General features: G+C 46.6%; 2 protein-coding genes across 3 annotated transcripts; one reads left to right on the top strand and one right to left on the bottom strand.

The window, feature by feature from the left end:
- Window positions 1-390: 390 nt before the first annotated feature.
- Window positions 391-828, bottom strand: LOC123096630 (trypsin/alpha-amylase inhibitor CMX1/CMX3-like). The gene has a single exon (XM_044518391.1). It carries the CDS (start codon window positions 826-828, stop codon window positions 391-393), a length of 438 nt encoding a protein of 145 aa, XP_044374326.1.
- Window positions 829-17,607: 16,779 nt separating this feature from the next.
- LOC123096036 (putative rRNA methyltransferase YlbH) lies at window positions 17,608-22,922 on the top strand. Of its 2 annotated transcripts, none has more exons than XM_044517618.1 (9): window positions 17,608-17,899; window positions 17,990-18,100; window positions 20,115-20,219; window positions 20,315-20,419; window positions 21,068-21,206; window positions 21,725-21,840; window positions 22,047-22,103; window positions 22,194-22,296; window positions 22,383-22,922. In XM_044517618.1, exons 1-8 carry the CDS (start codon window positions 17,675-17,677, stop codon window positions 22,278-22,280), a joined length of 945 nt encoding a protein of 314 aa, XP_044373553.1. In that variant the 5' UTR covers window positions 17,608-17,674; the 3' UTR covers window positions 22,281-22,296; window positions 22,383-22,922. The 2 variants fall into 2 exon arrangements, with proteins under 2 accessions (XP_044373553.1, XP_044373552.1); XM_044517617.1 differs by having other exon boundaries at window positions 22,194-22,314.
- The last annotated feature ends 1,935 nt before the right edge of the window (window positions 22,923-24,857 follow it).

Raw genomic sequence — 24,857 nt, 5'->3', positions numbered from 1 at the left:
GCAAAAGTGTGTTCTTATTAGATATCTTGATCGCTTTGCACCCGTCAGGAATATAAATACATAAGGGAGCTCTATCAACACTAATCTCTTAGTTCATTTTGCATTCAAAAGCAAAAAAAAATAGTAGCCACCAATCGAGGGGGATCAAACCCTACTGTGCCGCGCACACCATGTTTGCGTTATGGCCGAAGCTATATTTGTAGCTAATTAACCACAGCACATCTTAACATAATAAGATTAAAGTATAGGCTCTAGGATGGTGTTATTTTGCAATTGCCCTTGGATGCTCTTTGTTGCTATTTTTCACACATGCATGCACATAGATACATGTATGTGATTCATCCATCGATCGATGCAACTAGCTTATTCACGCTAGAGCTATATATAAAGTTACACGACCGCTCCAAGATAGGCAGTAGGGCATTCCGGGCGGCCCAAGATGGTCTCTAAGTTGCACTCCCCCCGTCCGACGATGCCCGCAATGTACTCCCTCGTCAAGCTCTTGCATCTAGGCCAATCCTGGAGGAGGCTGCCCACGACCTCACCCCGCTTATTTACTATCCCCTCCATGAGGATGCGCACCACCTCGCACCGGCAGTACGACGAGACGCCCGACAGTTGCTCGCAACACCGCTTCTTCATCGTCTCGACGGAGACGTAGTAGGGTTCAAAGCCACATGTTTGTCTGACCACGTAGTCGCTGCAGGCATGAAGCGAGTCGTATGTGATCTGCTGCCCTGGAATGCATGCCTGCTGGACGCTGGCTGAGGCCGCGGCGAGTACGATGACCAGGGCGGCCCAGAGGATGAGCTGGTACTTGAACGCCATCCTCAACAGTTACCTTTCAAATAGATGGGATGTTGTTGGATACATCTACGTGCGTGGTGCAGGCGTGTGGGCAAACTCTCCAACGCCGGATTTTTGTTCCGAATTTTTCAACTTTTAAAAATGTGTATTTAAACAATAGGTGCATATGCACCTAGGAGCCAAAACACCGAAAACTTTGTGCGCGCACATAGAATGTTCGGATATACACGCGGGGTTTTTGTTCGGAATTTTTCAACTTTGCAAAATGTGTATTTAGACAATGAGTGCATATGCACCTAGGAGCCATAGCCAATTTCCGGTTTATATGGCACTCTTTTCTTATACATTTACTACTCATGTGATCTAACACTAACACTTCCATTTGGTTTGTGTGGATCGAGATCATGCTTGTTAAACCAACCGAATTTTGTTTTATTTCTGGTCAGCAATAATGTGAGCAGATGAGAAAAAAATTACACACATGGCAAAATTTGGAGCTTTATGGCAAAAAAAAATCTTCCATTTGTACTTCTTATGTCATCTAACACTAACACTTCTAGTCAACTTCCGTTCGAACTCAAAAAATAAGTGAACTTTCATTTGGGTTGTGTGTGGAGATCATGCTTATTAAACCAACCAAATTCCTTTTTATTTGCATTCAGCAAGCATGTAACCAGATAAAGAAAGTTTATAAATCTAGATTATTAGCTAAGGTATATTGGAACCCAATATATGGATGTAATCGGTGTGTACAAGTCAATCTTATAGAAATCGTCTTCATGGGATGGATCCTAAAAACCATCCATCATATTAGAGAACATTAGTGTTCCTGATGTTCTCATACGTGTGTTATGCATATGCCATGTCACACACATGCACTTTAGTGAAGTGAGTTCTAGTATTTGCTCGATGACATGTCTCACTCGCTGGTTAGTACACAAGTGTGTTCTTATTAGATATCTTGATCACTTTCCATCCACCTGAAATATAAATATATATAACAGGGCCTCTATCAACATTATTTTGTGCATTTTGCATTCAAAAGTAAAAAAAATCATAAATCTAGAGGTGCAAACTCCATATCTAATAAAAAACATTCATTTTTAGAAGCATTCAAATATAAATCACATTGTCATCATCCACTAAAAAGTGGGAGACTAAAAGGATGCCTTAGCCAACATGTGGATTCCCGTGGTAATGACAAAGGATTAAGGTCCCGTTTGGAACGTCGCTAGCTTCACCGAATAACCAGCTTCCCGAGAAGCCATCCAACAGGAGCATGATGCGTTCTGTAGCAGCTCCTCTCCGTTAGCATGGGCTGGCAGCCCAAGGGAGCCTTAGGCCTAGTTCGGTGGCTCATAGTGAGAGGAAAACTGTTCGAGGATGGCACTTTGGAAGGGCATTCCCACATAATTTCGAGTAACTTCCCCTTCTCGTTTTCACGAAGTTGCGCGTCCGCTGCTCCAGAAATTTGCACTACGGGCCGTTCTTTCTCCATGAGCGGGCTTCTTGGAGCTGGATCGTTCGGTTGGCTTCTCATGGCTATTTCGGGAAGCTGGATCATGGAGAGGATCCAAAAGGGGCCTAATTCATAAGTATACAAAACTTGTGTTTAGTCCCATGAAAATGATATAAAGGTGGTTCGAGCCCCCCCCCCCCCACACACACGCACCAACAAAAAAGGATGAACATAAACCACATCTTTAGATTTTGTGGTTACATTTCTCTATCTTTCTGTCATAGAAAAACCATACTATTAAGAGTGGTTTAACAAATGATGAAGAATAATATATATATATATCCATCCCTGAAACGAACCATATGCACTCCTAAAGTCTCTTTGAAACTACCGAGTTATAGGAAAAGCAACTCCAAAGACTCCATGACTACTTCGGGAAGGCCTACAGATGTGGTCTGACCCTTCTGTTTAGCTGGGAGTATTTTCCGAAAGGACCCCGAAATTCCGAAATGCGTCGGGGTCTCCAAGCTGGCTTGAAATGGTCAAATAGTGGGCATTTTTTGGGGTCCATATAAAGTTGATCCCTTCTTCCCAAGGGAGACAATCAAATACGAAATTCAACAAGTCTTGGTCTTCTACATTCCCATTTCTCTCTTAGCAAAGCTCCAAAGTTCAATTTGAGTGAGCAAAAAGAAAGATGAGACCTAGATTTATGATTCCACCAAGTTAATCCTAAATCCCCTGGGAGTTCTTCGTGATGACGACATCGACGGTGAAGGTGGTGTAGCCAAGGTGTGGGTGACCCTTGGTTAGTCCAGCAACGCACATGGCATCGTGGATTGCCGTGAAAGAGGTTGAGGAACCCCGAATCGATTGCCAAAGTTTAGCTCGGATGAAACGGGTGTTACAGAAGGCGTTGGCAGTGCCGCCGAAATAACATGAGGCGGCGAAGGCCACCTCGAAGACTCAAAGACCTGCTCAAGCCGAATATTAACCTAGTCACCCACCTTCTAAGGCACCAAATTTTGAATTTGATGTCAACCGACTAACCGGCGCAATTAAGATTTTTTTATTAGTCATTACCTCGTTCACGTACCTTTTATATCTAAAAATAGTTAGTCTTCACTAACCTATTTCTCTTAACATGCAAACATGAGTCATATGGTCCGTCTCAACATGCAAATATGCATGAAAAAAGACATCTACTACTACTGTAGTACACAAATTTTTGAACTTGGACTCATCACATAGAAGCATTTATTAGCCATTGATTTCTTACCCAACCCAACTGATCTAACGACCCTGGTTTCCAGGATTCGCTTGGTGCGGCCGCGCGCCAAAACGACGTGGAGATGGTCTTTCTGAAGTTATCGTGAATCCACTATACACCTGCACACTCACGGTCTAGAGTTGATGAGAGAAAAGCTTCTATACAAGATCTTTTGTGGCTGTTTTCTGAAGCACCCATCGTGTTGGGGATATAACTACTGGCGTAACCCGCCCAGGAGGGGCCGGGTTACGTTAAGGCAATTCATCATATGAAGCCCAATATCAAAGCTTGAAGATGGCGGTTCAATAAAGGGCCTAAAGCCCGTAGGTGATTTAAGGCCCGTAGTGATAAACCGCCATAAGGGCGTGACTTGTGTTGTAAGGCAAGATTAACTAGTTACCAAGCCGGATACTGTTTATAAGCCGGCCGGGACTCTGTAGGCCGCAGGGGGTCACCCGTGTATATAAGGGGATGACCCGCCGGCGGCTTAGGGGAGATAACATCAAATCGGTAGCCAGGCATAGCGGATTCGCTCCCTGGTCATCGAAACCTTAGTAATTCCACCTCAACTGGAGTAGGCTTTTACCTTCACCGTAAGGGGCCGAACCAGTATAACCCTCGTGTCCTTTGTCCCGCTTTAACCCCTTTAAGCTTCCTAGTTGCGATGGCTCCACGACTAAGTCCTTTCACAAGGACATCTGCCGTGACTATTCCACGACAGTTGGCGCCCATCGTGGGGCCAGCGCACGGTGGATTTGAGTTCTTGAAGGGCAGCTTTGAAGGGCTCAAGGGATACGCTGTGGGCCGGATGACCAAGAGTCGTCGCGGCAAGCTCTACATCAATGACACAGGCTGGGGCCCCGACGCCGGCTCAATCGAGTACGGGTACCGGGTCCCCTTCAGCGGAATCCACGTTTTCATTGGCAAGATCGGCGAGCCGGGCCCTGAGCCGGACATCTGCACCGACCTCATCGAGACGGCTCAGCGTGCGAGACCCGCCCGGACTCTGCCCGCCTTGAAGCGTGCTTTCGTGGGATGCATCCACGGAGGACTCTCTGAAGGATCTAGATCTAGCGATGAGACGGCCATCTGCTCTGACGATGAATCATCCACAGGTGAGACGGACTCGTTGTATCAACTCCGAGACGACAGGCTCGGGGGTTGTTCTGATGGCGACAGTATTCCGGACCCTTTTGAGCCGCCGAGCCGGGTTGGAATCTTCATGGCCGGCACGCAACCTGTTCAAAACTCCGCCGCTGGGGCAGGAGGCCCTGTGCACTCGCCGGCTCAGGTGCTGATGGATCTCACAGATAAGATGACTGCCCTGCTAACCGCCACGGTCGTCCCAGCGGATCAAGCTCAACATGATGCGGAGGTGGCACAATTAAAGCTGGATATAGCACGAGCCAAGGAAGACCTGGCAGCGGAGGGAATCAGGATGGCTGCAGAACGGGCGGCTCTGGACGCCCAGACTCAACTGATTCAGGCGCAGTCTTTCCGGCTCATGATGGATCAGAACGCATCTAATGAGGTCATGAGAAGGAGGCATCAGAAGGCTCAATCTCGTCTCCCTCCGGTTTATGATCCTCGAAACCTCTTCAACACGCCCGGTGCAGGGCCCAGTAACCCGCCAGAAATCACGGCACCCGGGACTGGCACACCGGTTCAGCCGCAAGTGATGGGGCCTCCCCGTGTGAATACTGCCCCACCTCAATACGTGCCGATACCACCGGGTCATTATTCTAATCCGTTGGAAAACATGATCGCTGCAGCGGCGCGACTGGCGGCTCTCCCAGTCGAGGGTGACTCTCCAACGGCGGTCGAAACCCGCAGGGTCAGAGAACTTCTTCAGACGGCTCTGGCACAACAGGAGGCATATTCATATAGCCGGGACAGGATCCATTCAACCCCTCGTCCAGACCGGAGCCCAAGTTATAGCAGACACATGGTTTCAGCGACCGGCTCAAGCAACGTCCGACGCCGCGACTTGCCAGCTGGCCACGGCCTGGCGCATAACGGAGCCTTTAACGCGGTAGACCAAGACAGAGCGCGTCAAGAGGCGGAGCAGGCGGCTCAGCTGACAGCTTACCAACCCCTCCCGGTTTATCCGACGGCTTCTATCGAGGCAGGCATAGCTACGAGGACCGGAGGTGTCCCTTGTCTGGTGCCGGCTCTCCGTAATGAACGTCTGCCCAAAGATTTCAAAGGACCTAGGAAGGTACCTAATTACACGGCTGATTTACAGCCCGGAGCATGGATTGAAAGCTACGAGATGGCTATGGAGTTGCTAGAGGTCAGCGAAGCGGCAATGGCCAAATACTTCACCATGATGTTGGATGGGACTGCCCGCACTTGGTTAAAGGGACTGCCACCTAATTCCATCGGGTCATGGGCAGAGCTGAAAGCCCGGTTCATCCAAAACTTCAAAGATACATGTAGGCAATCTATGTCAATTGTGGATTTGACTAACTGCAAGCAGCAAGAAGGCGAGTCTATGACCCATTGGGTACGCCGAGTCAAGGAAATAATACATTCGTCTGATAAGATGGATGCCGGCTCTACGGTTTTAATGTTGGAGCAAAATTGTCGTTTTGCGCCCCTGAAGATGAAGCTTGGGCGGCTCAAGCGAGATTGCAACGATATGGGTACGCTGATGGCGGCTCTGGTCAAGTACGCCGACTCTGATAGTACCAAGGATCCCGCGTCTGATGAGGAAAGGACAGGGAAGGGAAAGAAGAATGGCAACGGCAAGGGCCCTCAGCATAACCCAGCGAATCAGGGAGGTAATAAGCGTAAGGCTGATGATGGTATGGAGTTTGTGGCCAACACCAACACGCAGGGTAACAATCCCCGACGTAAGGGGAGACAGCCTCCCTGGTCTGGCGGGTCAGGCCCGACGCTTGAGCAGTTGTTAAATGAGCCCTGCCCAAGGCATGGCTCTAGGGAGAAGTCGGCCACTCATCTATGGAAAGACTGCGCGATCATGAAAGATTTCAAGAATTCCAACATGTTCAACGGTAACAATGGGCAGGGCGGCGGCTCAGGTGGCGGCGGTTTTCATGGCCCGGGCGGCGGTTCAAATTCCAATTTTCAGAATTCTCAAGGTAATCAAGGTGGTTCTAACCAGCAATCTGGCCAGGGTAATCAGCAGCAGGGGGGATACCAGACCCATCCAAAGCAGCTCAACGGTGGACAGTATCATGTGTTTACTACCAGTTTGTGCAAGCGAGACCAGAAGCTTCATAAGAGGGCTGTGAACGCTGTTGAGCCGGCGGTTCCACGTTACTTGCGATGGTCTGAACAGCCGATTGTATGGAGTAGGGAAGATCACCCTCCCCGGGTTGATAATCCAGGTCACCTGGCCTTGGTGGTGGCTCCTCAAGTTGGTGGGTATAAGTTCACTAAGGTACTCATGGACGGAGACAGTAGCATCAACATCCTCTATTATGAGACCTTCCGTCGTATGGGATTAACTGATAAAAACCTCAACCAGTCCAATACTGTTTTCCATGGTGTGGTGCCCGGTAAGTCGGCGTATCCAGTTGGTAAGATCGAGCTGGAAGTAGCTTTTGGAGATGAGTACAACTACAGGGCGGAAAAACTGACTTTTGAGGTGGTCAAAATAAGAAGCCCGTACCATGCTTTATTTGGGCGGCCGGCTTACGCCAAGTTCATGGCACAGCCGTGTTATGTATATTTGCAGCTCAAGATGCCGGGTCACAATGGGACCATTACGGTTCATGGCAGCCGAAAGATAGCCTTGGAGTGCGAGGAAGGTGACGCTGCTTACGCTGAATCTGTTTGTGCGACAGAGGAATTAAAGTTTTACAAGGATAATGTTGACCCGGCAGATATGACGTCTTTGAAAAAGCCAACCACGGAGCATGAGCCGGTAATGAAATTTAAGTCGGCCGATGAGACTAAGCTTATTGACTTTGTGCCAGGCGACTCATCTAAGCAGTTCAGCATCAGTACCAATCTGGATCCTAAATAGGAAAGCGCGCTCATCGAGTTCATCTGTGAGAACCGGGACATCTTTGCATGGAAACCTTCTGACATGCCGGGTGTACCGAGAGAACTCGCTGAGCACACTCTTAATATTGATCCAAAATTTAAGCCAATCAAGCAATTTCTCCGGCGGTTTAATGAGGAGAGGCGAAAAGCCATTGGTGAGGAAGTGGCCCGGCTCTTAGCGGCCGGGTTCATCGTTGAAGTCTTTCATCCAGAATGGCTAGCTAACCCGGTGCTCGTGCTCAAGAAGAACGGCACCTGGCATATGTGTGTGGATTATACGGATTTAAACAAGGCTTGTCCGGCTGATCCTTTTGCTCTCCCCCGTATTGATCAAATTATTGATGCTACGGCGGGTTGTGAGCGTTTAAGTTTTTTGGATGCTTACTCTGGATACCATCAGATCAAAATGGCAGTTAAGGACCAAGAGAAGACGGCGTTCATTACCCCTTTTGGAGCCTTCTGTTATGTGTCTATGCCGTTTGGGCTCAAGAGCGCCCAGGCGACTTACCAGCGGTGTGTACAGAATTGTCTTCATAATCAGATTGGGCGCAACGTTCATGCCTATGTGGATGATATTGTGGTAAAATCCAGAGAAAAGGAGACCTTGATAGACGATCTGAGGGAGACCTTTGGTAATCTCTGGGTCTATAAGATGATGCTTAACCCGGCCAAGTGTGTCTTTGGTGTTCCTGCAGACAAGCTCTTGGGTTTTCTGGTTTCTCATAGAGGCATTGAAGCTAACCCGAAGAAGATCAAGGCAATCACCTCTCTGGCTAAGCCGGCGTGTATAAATGACGTCCAGCGTCTGGCGGGTCGGATCGCTGCTTTAAGTCGATTTATAAGCCGGTTGGGTGAAAAGGCCATACCGCGGTATCAGATGATGAAGAAAACAGATGACTTTGTCTGGAGTGATGCTGCCAACACCGCCTTTGAGGATTTGAAAAGACAGTTAGCTGAACCGCCAGTTCTTGCTGCTCCTGTTGATAAGGAGCCCTTATTATTGTATGTAGCCGCTAACACGCGAGCCGTCAGTGTGGCCATCGTGGTGGAGCGCAAGGAGGCGGGTAAGGAACATCCGGTTCAGCGGCCGGTCTACTACGTCAGCGAAGTACTTATTGAGTCCAAGCAACGGTATCCACATTGGCAGAAGCTCGTTTATGGGGTATTCATGGCAAGCCGGAAGCTTAAGCAATATTTCCAGGGCCACCCCATCACTGTGGTTAGTTCTGCTCCTTTAGGAGATATCATCCAAAACAGAGAAGCCACAGGAAGAGTCGCTAAGTGGGCCATTGAGCTTGGGCCTCATGGTTTAAAATATGTGCCACGCACGGCTATCAAATCACAAGCATTGGTAGATTTCATCAACGATTGGACAGAGCTGCAGATGCCTGAAGAGAAACCGGATAACACATACTGGACTATTCACTTCGACGGGTCCAGGCAATTGGAGGGCTCGGGGGCTGGAGTCGTGTTAGCTTCCCCTCGAGGTGACAAATTTTGTTATGTACTACGGTTGATGTTTCCCTGTACTAACAATGTAGCTGAGTACGAGGCCTTGCTCCATGGTCTTCGGATGGCCAAGGAGATGAGCTTAAGCCGGGTGAGGTGCTTTGGCGACTCAGATTTGGTGGCCCAACAAGTATCAGGCAAGTGGGATTCCAAGGACCCCCTCATGGCGGCTTATCGCCGTGAAGTTGATGCCATTGCTGGGCATTTTCAGGGTAACCAAGTAGAGCACATTGACCGCAGAAAGAACGAGGCGGCTGATGCCTTAAGCCGGCTGGGCTCTCAGCGAAAGCCGGTGCCGCCTAATACTTTCTTGGATATTCTGCATAACCCTTCTGTCAAGTTACCTACAGAGGAAGACTTGGCTATTCCAGACCCTGAAGCACAGTTGGTGGCGGCTCTTCATGTTATCCCAGATTGGACAGTGCCATACTTGGCTTACATGACCCGGGGAGAATTGCCTGAGGATGAAATTTTGGCCAGAAAAATAACTCGGCGGTCTAAGTCAATGATAATTGCCAATGGTGAGTTGCATCATCGCAGTACCACTGGGGCTTTTCAGCGTTGTGTTTCCCCTGAGGAAGGGCAAGAAATTTTACGAGAGATTCACGAGGGGGATTGTGGCCATCATGCCGGCTCAAAATCCCTTGTGGCCAAAGCTTTTCGTCACGGTTTTTATTGGCTGACGGCTCATGCTGATGCAGAGGACTTAGTCAGTAAATGTGACGGTTGTCAGAAGTTCTCAAGACGTGCTCATGTGCCGGCTCAAGAGTTGAGGATGATTCCAATCACTTGGCCGTTTGCAGTCTGGGGGCTTGATATGGTTGGACCTTTCAAAAGGTCCAAGGATAAGAAGACCCACCTCTTGGTGGCAGTTGACAAGTTCACAAAGTGGGTTGAGGCAGAGCCAGTTAGTAAGTGTGATGCAGCCACGGCAGTTCAGTTCATGAAAAAGGTGATATTTCGTTTTGGTTTTCCACACAGCATTATAATTAACAATGGTACCAATCTGTCTAAAGGCGCCATGGAAGAATTTTGTCAACGAGAGCATATTCGACTTGATGTTTCATCAGTGGCTCACCCCCAATCCAATGGTCAAGCTGAGCGAGCCAATCAGGAAATCTTGAAAGGCATCAAGCCCCGGCTTTTGGTCCCTTTGCAGCGGACGCCGGGTTGTTGGGTGGAAGAGTTACCCTCTGTGATATGGAGCATCAATACTACTCCTAATAGGTCTACGGGTTATACGCCTTTCTTCATGGTTTACGGAGCCGAGGCGGTTCTCCCTAGCGACATCCGCCATGACTCGCCTCGTGTGGCGGCTTATGTTGAGACGGATAATGAACAAGCGCGTCAGGATGCTCTTGACCTGTTGGATGAACAGCGTGATATAGCAGCAGCTCGCTCGGCGATTTACCAACAAGACCTGCGCCGCTATCACAGCCGCCGGGTTAAGTCCAGAACCTTTCAGGAAGGTGACTTGGTGCTCCGGCTCATCTAGGATCAAACAGATGCACACAAGTTATCCCCACCTTGGGAAGGGCCCTTTGTGGTCAGCAAGAACTTGCACAACGGGTCATACTACCTCATCGATGTTCAAGAGCACAAAGATTCACGTAAGTCGGAGGAGGAGACCCGCCGACCGTGGAATATAGCTCAGCTTCGGCCTTATTACACTTGAGCCACCGGCTCTCATAATGTCCATACTTCCGTGACAATGTATATATTATGATAAATAATAAAGCAGGACCTCTGTCCTTTTTTCCCCTCAAAGGTAAATGTGTCATTGCTATTTCTATTATGATCTCACATGGTCATTTGGGGGCTGATCCGGCTTACGATCGTATTCGAATCTAGCCGCTAAAAATTATGATCACTAGGGGGCTTCCTGTTCAAACATAGGTCGCATTCGAACCAAAGAGAACATAGCTGTCGATACCCTTTTGATTGGCACACTGCCGAGCTCATTGGGGAGTTTTCTTGGTCATATTTGAACCATAGTTCAACCCCCTTTGAGAACCGACGCGGATCGTATTCGAATCAGCGTCGTCAACTCTCAAGGTCATTTGGGGGCTTCCTGTTCAAACATAGGTCGTATTTGAACCAAAGAGAACATAGCTGTCGGTACCCTCTTGATCGGCAGCGCCAAAGCCACTGGGGGCTATATGATCGTATTCGAATCTTAGCTTGGCCCCTTTGGGGCGGTTTTCTGGTCGTATTCGAACCAGAGGCCTTAAGGTTTTTTGAAATTTCTTCTTGCAAACAATGTTTTGGATTTTACTTGAAGTTCTTTTTGATCATATCTAAAGTATTCACGGGTGGTTTTTATTCCACCGGCTTAACCTTGATCAGTAACGTTGATAGCACATAATAAATATTATATGTGCTGATAAACCGCAGTTGGTTTCTCAACCTCATTGTTCGGATCACATAGACCGGCAGCATAATCGAAGGATCACAGGTATGCTGTTATGATTATGTCTCAAAGATATGATTGAGAACCGGTTTTTATGATTGTTACAAACTCCGAGTTATCTGTAAAATATATGACCCTCCAGGCGGTAAGCCGCCAAGGTACTTGTGATTTGTTCTATATGCAGGACAATTAAAGCAAGGAAAGCAGAGGATCAGGATAATACGGGTGAATATAAGATGGCGGCTTAAGAAGTGTTGAGCGCCACACAAATGCGCAATGGCACGACAACATTAAGTATTTTCCTACTCTATTACATGACTCCCCGAGTCCAAAAAGTGAGGCATTGTTTTTTATCAAGGCATAACCATGAGCCGCCTGAGGGATCACAGGTGTTGTTGGGCTGAAGCTTCCGGTTCATCCCTTTCCGCTCCTTCGGCTGTTTCCCTGTCCTGGAAGGTTGATGATTTCCAGTCAATGCCACTCAAGGCTTCAAATTCAGCTTCATCATCAATTAACCCGGCCGGATCAACTTCAGGGGCGAAAGAATGCTTATGAGGGGGAGGGATCAGACTGATTGCCTCATAGTGTGGTGTTGGAATTCTCTGATTATCGGCGTCATAACCCGGTTGATATTTGCTAAGATCCGTATCATTACCGATCAGAGTGGCCACAGGACGTACGTCCTTCACGCAAGCGGCGAAATCCTTCTGGTCAAATGGGGTGCCATCCTCCTTCAAACTGGGATACCCAAGGGCGATGTCGGCCGGGTCTAGCTCCGGTAGCCACGCCTTGGCCCGACTTAAAGCAGCTATGGCTCCGGCTCTCGCAGAAGCTCGTCTCAATTCCTGGAAACGTTGAGGTAGCACGTCAAGCCGCCTTAGCACATCCGCCAGATGAGTGGGAATTTCATTTGACAGAGCCACGACGGCTAAGGCGCGTTGTGACCCGGTGTAGAGTTGTTCCACCAGGGTATAAACAGCCTTCAGTTTTGTCAGGATGTTCTGGTTGAGATTGGCACTCCTGGAGCCTGCATTACAAGGTCAGGTGAGCTGAGGACAATTGAGATGTTTGTTGAAAAAGATTCATGCTAGCTAACACTTACAGAATAACTTACCAAAGATTGCTGAGACCATCTGAGATATATGGCGTTTTAAGCCGGATAGCTCGGCGGTTGTTTCTGCAAGAGTGGCCTCCGCTTGTTCGGCCCGGTTGAGTAAAGCGGTCTTCTCATCCGCCCAGGCCTTTCTTTCTGCCTCAAACTTCTTTTTCAATTTCTCTTGTGCGGATATACTGACTTCAAACTTGGAATTCGCCTTTTGGGTTTCAGTTTCTTGAGTTTTCAGGCGATTCTTCAAGTCGGAGATTTCTGATTCAAATTGCTTAATGGCGTCATGTATAAATTCTGGGTTACAGTTAGGATTATCATAATGCAACATTAAGTCCCAAGCACTTTGCAAGCAAATACACTTGGCACTTGGGGGCTAATGTATGCTAAAGCGCTCTAATTACAGTGGCGGTTCATGGAAATAAAGTCCCAAGCACTTTGCAAGCAAAGATACTTGGCACTTGGGGGCTAATGCATATTGCTGTTCAAGTACTTGGTTAAAATACGGTGAAGACCGGTTCAACCATGTTGTTTAAGCCGGCCCTTGGGTGCTACCGGATAAGCCGGTTTTCTTACAGTGATTATTAAGCTGATGACAAGTCTATAACATATTTCATCATAAGTAATAGACTTGGGGGCTGGCCTAGTAAGGATAACTAAGGAACAAGCAACAAGAGTTATACCTCAGATTTTTGGTGTATCTGTCTCACCATATCAACTTCCAGATCCCGGCTGCTGTGCACTTGGTTTACATAACCAGAGACGATTTCTCCAATACTCAGATGAGCATAATCAGTGACATCCAGCCGGGTTTTGCGACGTTCCAGAAGTTCTTCTTTGGCAGAGCACTTGGCCAGCGCAGTGGGGCTTCCCAGTTCAACGAAGTCAGTCCGGGTGATTTCGACGTCCGGGTCATCCGCCTTGGCCGGGCTAGGGTTCTCCGGATCTTCAGAACCTTCCATGGCTTGTTCGAAGAGCGGATCAGTGGTGAGAGTCGGAGTGTCATGGGCCGGTTCTGGCGATGGCTCATGAGCGGAAGTATCAGCAGCAGCTGCTCTGAGCTCCGGTTCAGCAAAGACTGGCTCTTCGGCCGGCTTACTTTTCTTCGTCCTCTTGCTGGGCTTTACTTGTACACTGAAAATTAAAGGGTTAGTACAAAAAGCATGAGTAAGATAAGCACAAGATAAACAGATTATCATTACCCTGGAGCAGTTTTGAAAGCCGGCATGCTGGACTGCATTGATTCGTCGGAGGAAGGTGAAGTTCCCTGATAGTTTGAGTCAGAAGAATTGAGTGGTTGACGAGTAAAACCCGCCAAAGGATACAAAGAATATAAATCAGAGATAACCTCAGCCCGGCGTTTTCTTGTTGCATCGGGTAAGCCGGAGGAGAGGTCCGCATCTTTACTGGCCCGGGTCTGCCTCCGACTCTCGTGAATCTGTTGCTTCAAAAGAAATTGAGGATCTTGATAAGCTAAAGATGTGAAAATCTTACTTTCCGGGTTACCGTTCGGATTTTCTGTCGTGGCAAAGGCTCGGAGTCGGAGGAAATTATAGTTACCTCTTCAGTTACTGCATGACTTGCTCCTGTATCCTCCTGCTGATAATCAGTGTCAATAAGATGGTTAAAGAAGGAGCCTAAAGAGTCAAGAGTTACCTCTGACTCGGAGGTATCATCTAGATGAAACATGTCCGAGGCGCTAGGTTTGTTCCCCTTCTTACGGGCAGTGGCTTTTCTGGCGGCTTTCTTGGCCTTTCTAGCCTTCTTTGCAGCCTCATGGTCATACTTGACCTTTCAGAATTTATCACCAGCCTGTAAAGTATAGCAAGAGTTTGAGTAAAGATGAAATTGTCAAAATGGAAAGTAAGATGCTCAAGTTAATGGTTTACCACTGGAGCCGGGTTAGCCTTGCAGAAAGGACTTAAGCCCGTTTTCCCGCAATCTGCTAGGTTCTCGTTCAGAAGAGACTTGGTCATGTCATCAATGAAATCCTCAGGTAAGTCGTCAGGACTGTGCCGTAGAGGATCATTTTTCTGGCCTGTGTAATCGCACATCAAGCCGGGGCGGCGGCTCAAGGGAATCACCCGCCCGGCAATCCAAACCCGTACCAAGTCAATGCCGTTTAGGCCGTTCCCCAGAAGAGCTTTGATCTTGTTGATAGTGGGGGCAAGTGTTTGACGTTCAGCCGGAGATAATTTATCTGGTAAAGGGTGAGTTGACTGCAGGCGCAGGGCGCGAAAGCCGGGCAAGGGGTTCTCATCAGCCGGAGAAGTGTCTTGACAGTAGAACCAAGTTTGGTTCCAATCTTTAGGGTGACTCGGCGGCTCGGCATAAGGGAAGAGGCAGTCTCTACGTCGTTGGATTAAGATCCCACCAAGTTCCAAACTGGGCCCGTGGGCACATTCGTTTTGACGGTTCAGATAAAATAACTCTTTGAAGAGTAGTATGCTGGGTTCTTCTCCAAGGTACACCTCACAGAATACTTGGAAATTGCAGATGTTTGACACGGAATTGGGTCTGATGTCTTGAGGCCGCAGGTCAAAAAAGTGCAAGACGTCTCTGAAATTTTTTGAGCCGGGTGGAGCAAAGCCCCGGCTCATGTGGTCAGTAAAAATGACAACTTCCCCATCCTTGGGTTGAGGTTTTTCTTCTCACGGGTCAAGAGCGCGATAAGACAAGATCTCTTTCTTCGGCAGATGACCACTCTTCACAAAACCGTCTAAGATGCTATCAGTGACGGTGGATTTAACCCAGTTGCATGTGATAGGTGCTTTGGGAGCCTTGGGCGGCATTATGAAGGATGGAAGCCTATGACAAAATACAATTTCCGGTTCAAATTTAAGCCGGAGAAAATACTTCAATTCATATTCAAGATGGCGGCTTACGAAGGGGCCTAATGATATATGGCTAATTATGTCAGATTGTTTAAGCCGCCATGGGAAACAGTAGCAATTAACTTATTTAAATCCACTATGAGTGATCAGGATCATTCATTGAGCATTGCCTCGTTAAGCCGGCGGTAAGAGCCGTCATGGATAATGGGTACAGTTTTTGCCTAAGTGTCGCACAAACAAGTTTCACAAGTTGCAGCTGTTATTTTGGATCAAATGGTCGTTCAGAAAAGAAAATATTCTAGACCTAAAAACAGGTACAGATGAGTTCGGGAGTTCTAGTGAGGCCTTTGTACGAAGGAAAGGGATCTGCCAGTATTAAAAATGGACGCGAAATAGCTACCGCATAAGTTTCCATATTGCTTTTGGATCAAATAAGGCCGCAATGGAAGAACTACGAGGAGACCGTGATGAACCACGAAGAACAGGGAAGAACTCGGAAACCCTAATGCAGATCTGACGTTCGAGGAGGAGACTTACGGCTGCAGATTCACTGCGGAGAATCGCCGCTGTTCTCTGGTCGATTCAGGTTGATGCGGCGGCCAAGTTCGACGAAGACGAGGTGCTCTGTTACGGCGGCGGCGGCGGAGCTCGAGCGGCAGCAAGGTCGAGAGAGGAGGAAGATGATAGGAAGGGGGAGAATGAGAAAAGACCTGGTCGTGCTTATTTATAAGGGAGGACTGATAAGTGGGCGCGAAAAACGAGGAGGCCGAGAACTTGATTACCCAGCGGCTCCGACACCTCGATTTTCGGGATGGTTATTAAGATAAAGATCCGTTGGGATATGACAGAATAAAAAATGAATTTAATGGAAGATGACGTCATGGCGGGTTATCAGGAATCCAGAAGATGACGTCACGGCGGGTCATAACTTTTGCACAGGCAGAAGCCAGAAGTTTTTTTCTTAAGGTATTGAAGATCGACATGAACTAGTTCAAATCAATCTGGGGCCTAATGTTGGGGATATAACTACTGGCGTAACCCGCCCAGGAGGGGCCGGGTTACGTTAAGGTAATTCATCATATGAAGCCCAATATCAAAGCTTGAAGATGGCGGTTCAATAAAGGGCCTAAAGCCCGTAGGTGATTTAAGGCCCGTAGTGATAAACCGTCGTAAGGGCGTGACTTGTGTTGTAAGGCAAGATTAACTAGTTACCAAGCCGGATACTGTTTATAAGCCGGCCGGGACTCTATAGGCCGCGGGGGGTCACCCGTGTATATAAGGGGATGACCCGCCGGCGGCTTAGGGGAGATAACATCAAATCGGTAGCCAGGCATAGCGGATTCGCTCCCTGGTCATCGAAACCTTAGTAATTCCACCTCAACTGGAGTAGGCTTTTACCTTCACCGTAAGGGGCCGAACCAGTATAACCCTCGTGTCCTTTGTCCCGCTTTAACCCCTTTAAGCTTCTTAGTTGCGATGGCTCCACGACTAAGTCCTTTCACAAGGACATCTGCCGTGACTATTCCACGACACATCGTGTAAAGACATATAGGCACGAAGACATGTAGAATTGCATTAGTCTGATCACAAGACATCACATGTCATCTACTAGTATAGTTTAGTACCTATTCTATTAATTCAAATATTATATTTCATGCAATCAAATCTAACCAAAATATATTTCAACTAATTCCTGCAACAATCGTTGGGGCATCATCTATTGAAATTTCTCACAATTCTATTTTTTTACAGTAGTCCTTCAATATGTGCATTCTTTTTAACATCAGTACAGACGCAAGCGCTCATACATATGCGCATACACTCATCCCTATGAACGCATACACGCACACCCTACCCTTATGAGCACCTTCGAGAGACTGAGCCGGCATGTTATCTTGAAATTTACGAAGTCACCATAGGCACCTCGTCGTCGACGGGAACGTCTCCTCCCACTGAAAGCGCATCACCGAAAATCCTGAAATAAATCTAGGAATAATGTAAGCATCAGGACTTGACCCTGGTGGGCTGGGGATACCACTGCCCCTTCAACCATCTAATCACAGATTGGTACGCTCCTTCAATATGTGCATTGATGCAATTTCCTCTCTATACAAGTCCCTGAAATATGTCAGCTGTGTTTATCCGAACCGTCCAAATTCGATCAGACGATTGAGAATATCTGAACCAACGGATAGAGAAAAACCTCCCCTTATCCCCTCTCGCCCTCGTCCCGGCAAAAGCTTCAGTTTTCCACCGCTCTTCGCCAATGGCTTCCTCCACTCTGGCCTCCGCCCCCTTCCTCCCGTCGCTCCCCAGTCCAAACCACAGGCGCCTCTCCCTCCGCTACCCCGCTCGCCGTCTCGGGGTGGCCGCCTCCGCGGCTCCTAAGGGCGCGGCGGCGTCGGAGGCGGCGAGGGAGCGCCGGCGTTTCCTGGAGCGCTACGGCCTCAACCCTGACGACTTCGAGGAGGATGCCGAGCCGGATCCCAGGGTTTGCTCATCGACCCCTTGGTGCTCTCGTTGTATTACGTTCCGTCTCTCTCTCATCTGGGCTGATTTGAGTGGGTTTTCTGTTTTGCAGGAAGAGAGGAGGAGGGAGAGGCGGATGCGGCGGTCGGGTAGAGGGGAGGAGGAGGCCGCTCTTGCTCCTGCCAGGCCGGTGGAGCGCCGGGAGACTCATAAGATGCTTCAGGTTTGGACCGTAACCGCTTCCTAGGTTCTGATTCGTGTATGATCTTCCCAGTGCGGCATTGCTTGTTAGCATGCTTGTGGAGTGCGTTCGTACGTTCATGCGTTTTAATCCTGGTACCTTCTAGTGATTATACTAATGCTTGCACACTGTGCATTGCGTTTTGTTTGAGATGAATTGAGAGACCACATCCACATGTCTGTGATGGTCGATGGTGGTGGCATAGCACCGTGGCCACTGGCCACTGCTTGGGGGACATATAGCTTGCTTCAGAATTGTAGTAGTGTAGTCCTTATGGATACAGTTTGTGTTTTATGTAAGTGTTGCTTTGTCTGTTCCAATTTTGGCTGCCCCATGATTTGTGGTCCTTGCATTTAGGCACCTGTAAAATTCCTCAGGTGGTCTGATGCATCATGTCTGCGTATTATTTTATGATGGGCTCATCTATAAGTTATGGAAGCAGTCAAACAATGCTTATTTTTGTATCATCTCGGAATGCACGGTATATATCATTTTGAACAAAGCTAAAGCTGGGGACTTGGGCTGCAAGTTGAATCCAGATATGAATGTTGAGCCTGATGCAGCCATGTTGTTGTTACAAATATGTTAGGTTCTGTAAATGAAATCAAGTAAAGGCTGCAACTTCTGAGAAAGAGCATGCTCTTGTTCATATGCATGGGTAAATACAAGACACTATTTGTTTGTGACTAATTAGCAACCATTAAAACTAAGGACGTCGATAAGTGCCACACGTGTGGGCGTTAGGGGGTTTGCCCACACATTTCGTGTGGTGTGTAAGAGGAACAGCCCACACACCTATGTGTGGGCAAAACAAGTAATGCCCACGCACCTCTTTTTTTCCCTCCCGATCCCTCTCACACGCGTGCGTGTGGGCGAAATAGATAACGCCCACACGCCCCATACGTCAGGCCTCGTACCTCGTGGTCCCGCACGCCCCGCGTACAGTCACCGCGCGTCCCACGGTTGCCATGGTCCAGACCCTCGTCCATGTTCGTTTAGCTGCAGTTGCCATGTCGCTGAACTTCGGTTGCCATGTCGGGCAACTACAGTTGCCATGGTTGCTCAACTGCAGTTGCCATGTATGGTCTGGTCTACTGCAGTTGCCATGATTTCAAAACTTAGGAGTTGCCACCCACTAACACTAGGCAGTTGCCATGTAGCACTACAAAAAGGCATGGCAAAAAAACATGTTCGGGTAAAAGAGAGAGTTGCCATGTTCTCACAAGCACGCTAGGGCAGTTGCCACGTAAAAGAAAGAGTTGCCATCTGCTTACGTGTACGCTAGGGCAGTTGCCATGTACCATGCAAAAACACATGGCAACTCGGGTAAAAGAGAGTTGCCATCTGCTTACAAAGCAAAGCTAGGGCAGTTGCCATGTACCCTGCAGAAACACATGGCAACTGCCAGCTTTGGGTGTGGGCGAGGAGACAGGCGTGTGGGCGAAGTGATAAACGCCCACACACCAGCCCCCTCTGCGTGCGTGAAAACTGGTGTGTGGGCGAATTGCTAAACGCCCACACACCAGCCTCCCGTGTGGTGAAAAAGGACGTGTGGGCGACCGGATGAATGCCCACACACCAGCTTAGTCCTACGTGGCACATAAAAACTGCTAGAACGCGCTAAGATTCGTGCAGAATTGGTTGGACGAGGATCCATGCGTGTGGGCGAGTTGCCAGACGCCCACACGTGTGGGCGTTAGTGTTTTCGAAAACTAATGGCGAATGCACTACCTGTTGCCTACTTGTCTTCTGTAAGAAAGGCAGGTGTTTGGCACAACTCACTGTTTTTCTGGCTAACCAAATTGTATCTAACGTAGTCATAAATTTCAGAATTGGAGATCTACCATTTTTCATGGATCCTGTAAGCATGTCCTTGTGATGGGTGTAATCTGCAGGATATTTGCACGAACTTGTTCATACACTTTTGCCTACAAGTCTCTCTAATTAATGTAACACTGCGGTAGTTTTAGATTGAAAGTTCTTTTGATTCTTTCAGGTACTAGCTGGGAAAGTACGCAGAAGAAAACTACTATCACCAAAAGATAGGAATGTTCGTCCGATGATGGAAGTTGTCCGAGGAGCAGCCTTTGACATTATACAAGTACTACTTAGCTTGATTTGATTATGTCAGTTGTACAAGTTTCATCTTCCGGATGTGCTAATAGATCTTTGTTGGTTGTTGGCTATGATTTGCAGTCAGCTGGTGGTTCTCCTGCTTCACTCAAACCTGGTCTGTGGTTAGACTTGTACAGTGGTACTGGATCTGTAGGAATTGAAGCTATGAGCCGAGGCTGTTCACAGGTTTTTCCGGAGCTTAGTCGAAACATCAATATAGAACAACCAAATATTCAAATGCATTTTCCTAGATCAAATTTTAGTGTATTGTTTTTTAATTGCTAAGTAATACGGAGTATCTTCCACAGAGTAGTGAGCCCTTGAGCATCCATTTATGTGCTATGTAGTCTAATTATGTGTAGAGTAATTAGAGTACATAGGTATATCTGCAGTCAACATATATTCAATTTTGTACACGCTCTTATTTATTAGTCGCGAATGCTAGAAATCAACATGGTCCTGGCTATGAAGAGAATGAATCATTCTTGACATTCCATTTGTATCTCAATTCAGATGGGAAAAATTATGATGCTGAATCTAGCTTTGCAAGTTATTAAGTTATTTTGAAATGCTTCAAGTAAAGTACACAGAAATTCTTGTGTATGACTATTTGTACTGAATGCATGCCTATCATTCATTAATTATGCACGAGAGCACAAACCTATTCAGAATTAATCTAGTTATACAGTTTGGAGTTAGCTTTCTAATTCTGTTAGATACAACTGTGTAAACCTCTTTTGAGGTTAGAGACAAAAGTAGTTAATTCTGACTTGTTAGACGATACAAATGATTTAATGTGATTCATCCGTTCATCTTTTTGTTTATTTCCTTTAGGCGCATTTTGTTGAGTTGGACCCTTGGGTTATTTCTGAGGTTCTTAAACCTAATCTGGACTGTACTGGATTTCTTGATACTTCGCACATACATATGCTCCGTGTCGAGAACTTCTTGGACAATGCTGAAAAATCTAAAGGTATGCTTTTGTTTTTTTTGGAAGCACAACATCACTAACTTAAGTTAACGAGGTGAACAATGAGACAATTGCAAGTAAACTAGGAGGAAAAGATATTCTATGAAGGCATGCGTGCAATACAAAAGCTAGCAGATTGACACATTGACATCCTTGTCAGCGTTACGATGCAGTTCATGTGTTAATGAAAATATCAACCAAATCTATTGCGTACAAGTAGTATTTGAAACAATGATGTGATGACCGTGGTTATGATAGACAGTTCATGTACGTGTTGTTACGTAATAAAAGTAGTAATATATGCCAGAAGTGCAGCTGTGCAGAGAATATCAGAGCATGTAAATGACTTGTGATACATTTTCTGCAAGATAGAACTGCATCTCCTATACTTTAGGCAGCATAGTTGTTGAAATGTGGTCAGATTTTGTGTGAGGTAAATCGCTGAAGCAAGATTTGGCTTATTTGAACGGCAATTGTTTTTCTGTTATCTGACTACAACTTTCTGACCTTCCCTCCCTCAGGTAGATATCCTTCTTTTGATTATATTAGCGTAACGCCGCCATATGTTGAGGTCAACTACAGTACACTACTCGATCAGCTTGCAAGGTCCCCGTTGGTTGGAGAAGATTGCTTCATTGTGAGCTCTGCGTTCTTTGTAAATAGTACTCCCTCTTTGTAAACTAATACTCCCTCCGTCCCATAATATAAGATCGTTTTTGACACCTTATATTATGGGACGGAGGGAGTATAAGATATAATGATCTTATATTAGTTTACAGAGAGAGTAATCATAACTGTTTGGTTCTTTATGCATATTTCTGACCATGGTATATTTCTCCGTAGCTAGTTGAGTACCCACTGAAAACAGATATGCCTGAATCCTGCGGAAAGCTAATAAAGGTACATGTTTCTTACACTTTACTCCACTCAAATACTGACGCAAGGCTTTCTGGATTCCAGTTGCTCACTTATTCTCAAAAAATATCGCAGATAGCTGACAGGAAGTTTGGTAGGACAAACCTGCTGATTTATGGGCCAACCTGGTCAGAGAAAAAGAAAGGAAGGATCCTGAGATAATTTGTGCAACACTGAGGCAGGTTTTGCACACAAGGTGATCTTGCTTTATTTCCATGTCCAATTCTTCACCAGCAGTAGTAAACTAACATACACGCTCTTCAGTACCCATTTTGCAGACCAGTACTCTCTCTGAAGACCGTATATTATGAACAACACCAAGCGAAGTTGGCGCTTCGGCGCTACGGAGATCATCACTGCTCTCGGCGATATCCCCTGTGAATTTCCTACCGGCGTTAGCCCACCAAACGCGAAGATGTCATCTCACCTAGGGGAGTAAAATCCTCCCATTCTGGTTGGCATATCCAAGTCACGTAAGAAAGAAGGCCTCTCTCCTTTCCAAGGCATCAGCATCAGGCCATTACGATGTCGCGTTTCATCAGCACCGTCCGGTAGGGACACGCCCCCTGTACGTTCTTGATATGCGCAATGGCTCGCTGTTCGACTCCATATATGGTTCAGCCTACCCACCTCATGCTTCAGGGGAGTTTATTTCCACCATGCGGCGATGCATTCAGCAGGCTGAGTGGCAGACTCTTATCTGTACCGTTTAGGCTAACGTGCTCTGTATCTCCCCGTAGAATGATCATGGACTCATGGTGCCTGGCCAATGAAGGAAATGAGTTGGCCTTTTGTATTTTGCTACATGCTTGTCGCCTGTGCGCTATGCTCTTTCTGAAACTGACGTGATAATGACTGGCAAACGTGTGCCAGTGCGACCATACGAAGCAATCGGCTGACCCCTCTTCCTTGCGTCGCACGCGGAAGAGTCTGGATTGTGCGTGCATGATCCGCGCTGGAGTTGCATGATCTCAACCGTTAAAAGGGAGTTGGTACTTTGGTAGGGTCGCCTCTACCTCCACGGTTTTTTCCTCCCCGTATCTTCCCATCCACTTTGGTTTTCTTTTAGTTTTTATTGATAATTTCAACAGATGCCGCATAAATCTATATCTATACCTATACCTATACCTACTATTAAAGGAAATAGGTATTCTTGGTTTGGCTTAGTTTGGTTTAGTCCTTTTCATTGATTTTTGTTTGGTATGAGCGCACGCTAAAGTTTCGTAGGGTTCGCTCGTACACACGGTAAGCCGTCTGGGCCAGGTACTTGTATGTGGATGGGCCTTCTATGGACGGTCTACAAACTGCAAAAAATAATTGGGTCAATATAAATCAACATTGTGGGAATTGACCGCGGCTTAAATACGATATTTAAATAGATGTGGCTAATTAAAGAAAGGATTGTGGGTAAACCGGTGGAATAAATAAAGAACGATTGTGGGAATAGGTATAGTTTGGTTTAGTCTTTTTCATTGATTTTCGTTTGGTATGAGCGCATGCTAAAGTTTCGTACGGTTCGCTCGTACACACGGTAAGCCGTCTGAGCTAGGTACTTGTATGTTGATGGGCCTTCTATGGGCTTTTATGGAGACCGCGAAAGAATTGGGTCAACAATAATCAACATTGTGGGAATTGAACACGACTTAAATAGAATATTTAAATAGATGTGGCTAATTAAAGAAAGGATTGTGGGTAAACCGATGGAGTAATTAAAAGAACGATTGTGGGCTTAATAAATGGAATATTCAAATAAATGGGGCTAATTAGATGAAGGATTTGGGGTAAAAAGGTAGGATAATTAAAAGGAATGATTCATAGGCTTCATTGTGGCGGGGCTACTAAATTAGAAAAGGAAGGATTTGATTCCCGACTAAAACGGGTGAGGACGTCATGGTAATTAAAGGAAGGATTATGCTGTAAAAAAAACTAAAGGAAGGATTATACTTAAACGGAGTTAGTGAGAGATTATGCCCGCAAAGAAAATATGGACACGGATAAATTGCATCCTATTTTTTATGTTCATTTTGTAAAAGGATGTTGCATTGCATGTTCTTCGTAGTGCTTCCGGTGCTACGCGACATTATGCGTGCACAAAACATCAATTTTTTTTCGTTGCAACGCACGGGCATATGTGCTAGTAAAAATCAATGTAAATAGAGTAACTTGAAATAATAATAAAAATTGGTACTTTCCAAAACCATGTATTGCGTTAACTCAATCAAATCAAACAAAATCAATTTATTATCAAAATCTTAACTCAATCAAAACTTTATTTGTCTTCCCCTACTCATACCAAAAATTAAATCAAATGTTACCAAAACCTCGACTAAATAAAAACTTCCCTTGTCTTTCCCTACCTGTTCTCAAATCAAATTAAGTCTTATCAACATTTAGAAGACCGTGAGTATACGGTATACGTCGGACATGATTGATATTGAATATATATGCCTTGGTTGCAATGCACGATCAACTAACTAATCATACTAGAAGGGATGACTCTGGAACCCTCGAGAACGCTTCACTAACTCAAATTCTGCTTGCATTTAGTTTAGCTCCTTTTTTACTTTCTGTTTGTAGTTTAGTAAAGCCCTCCTAGACATGATGATACAACACGGAAACGGCGGTGGCTACGCGGGCTCCATGCCGTGAACTCGTTGCTCTCCCGGGCGCGCTCTATTTGGATGGCTATGGGGGCTGCTCATTGATAACCCACAAGTATAGGGGATCACAACAGTTTTT

Source organism: Triticum aestivum, chromosome 4D (assembly GCF_018294505.1).
Source record: "Triticum aestivum cultivar Chinese Spring chromosome 4D, IWGSC CS RefSeq v2.1, whole genome shotgun sequence".
Taxonomy (NCBI): Eukaryota; Viridiplantae; Streptophyta; class Magnoliopsida; order Poales; family Poaceae; genus Triticum; species Triticum aestivum.
Note: the sequence above shows the minus strand (reverse complement) of the source record. Positions and strands in the feature narration are given on the sequence as shown.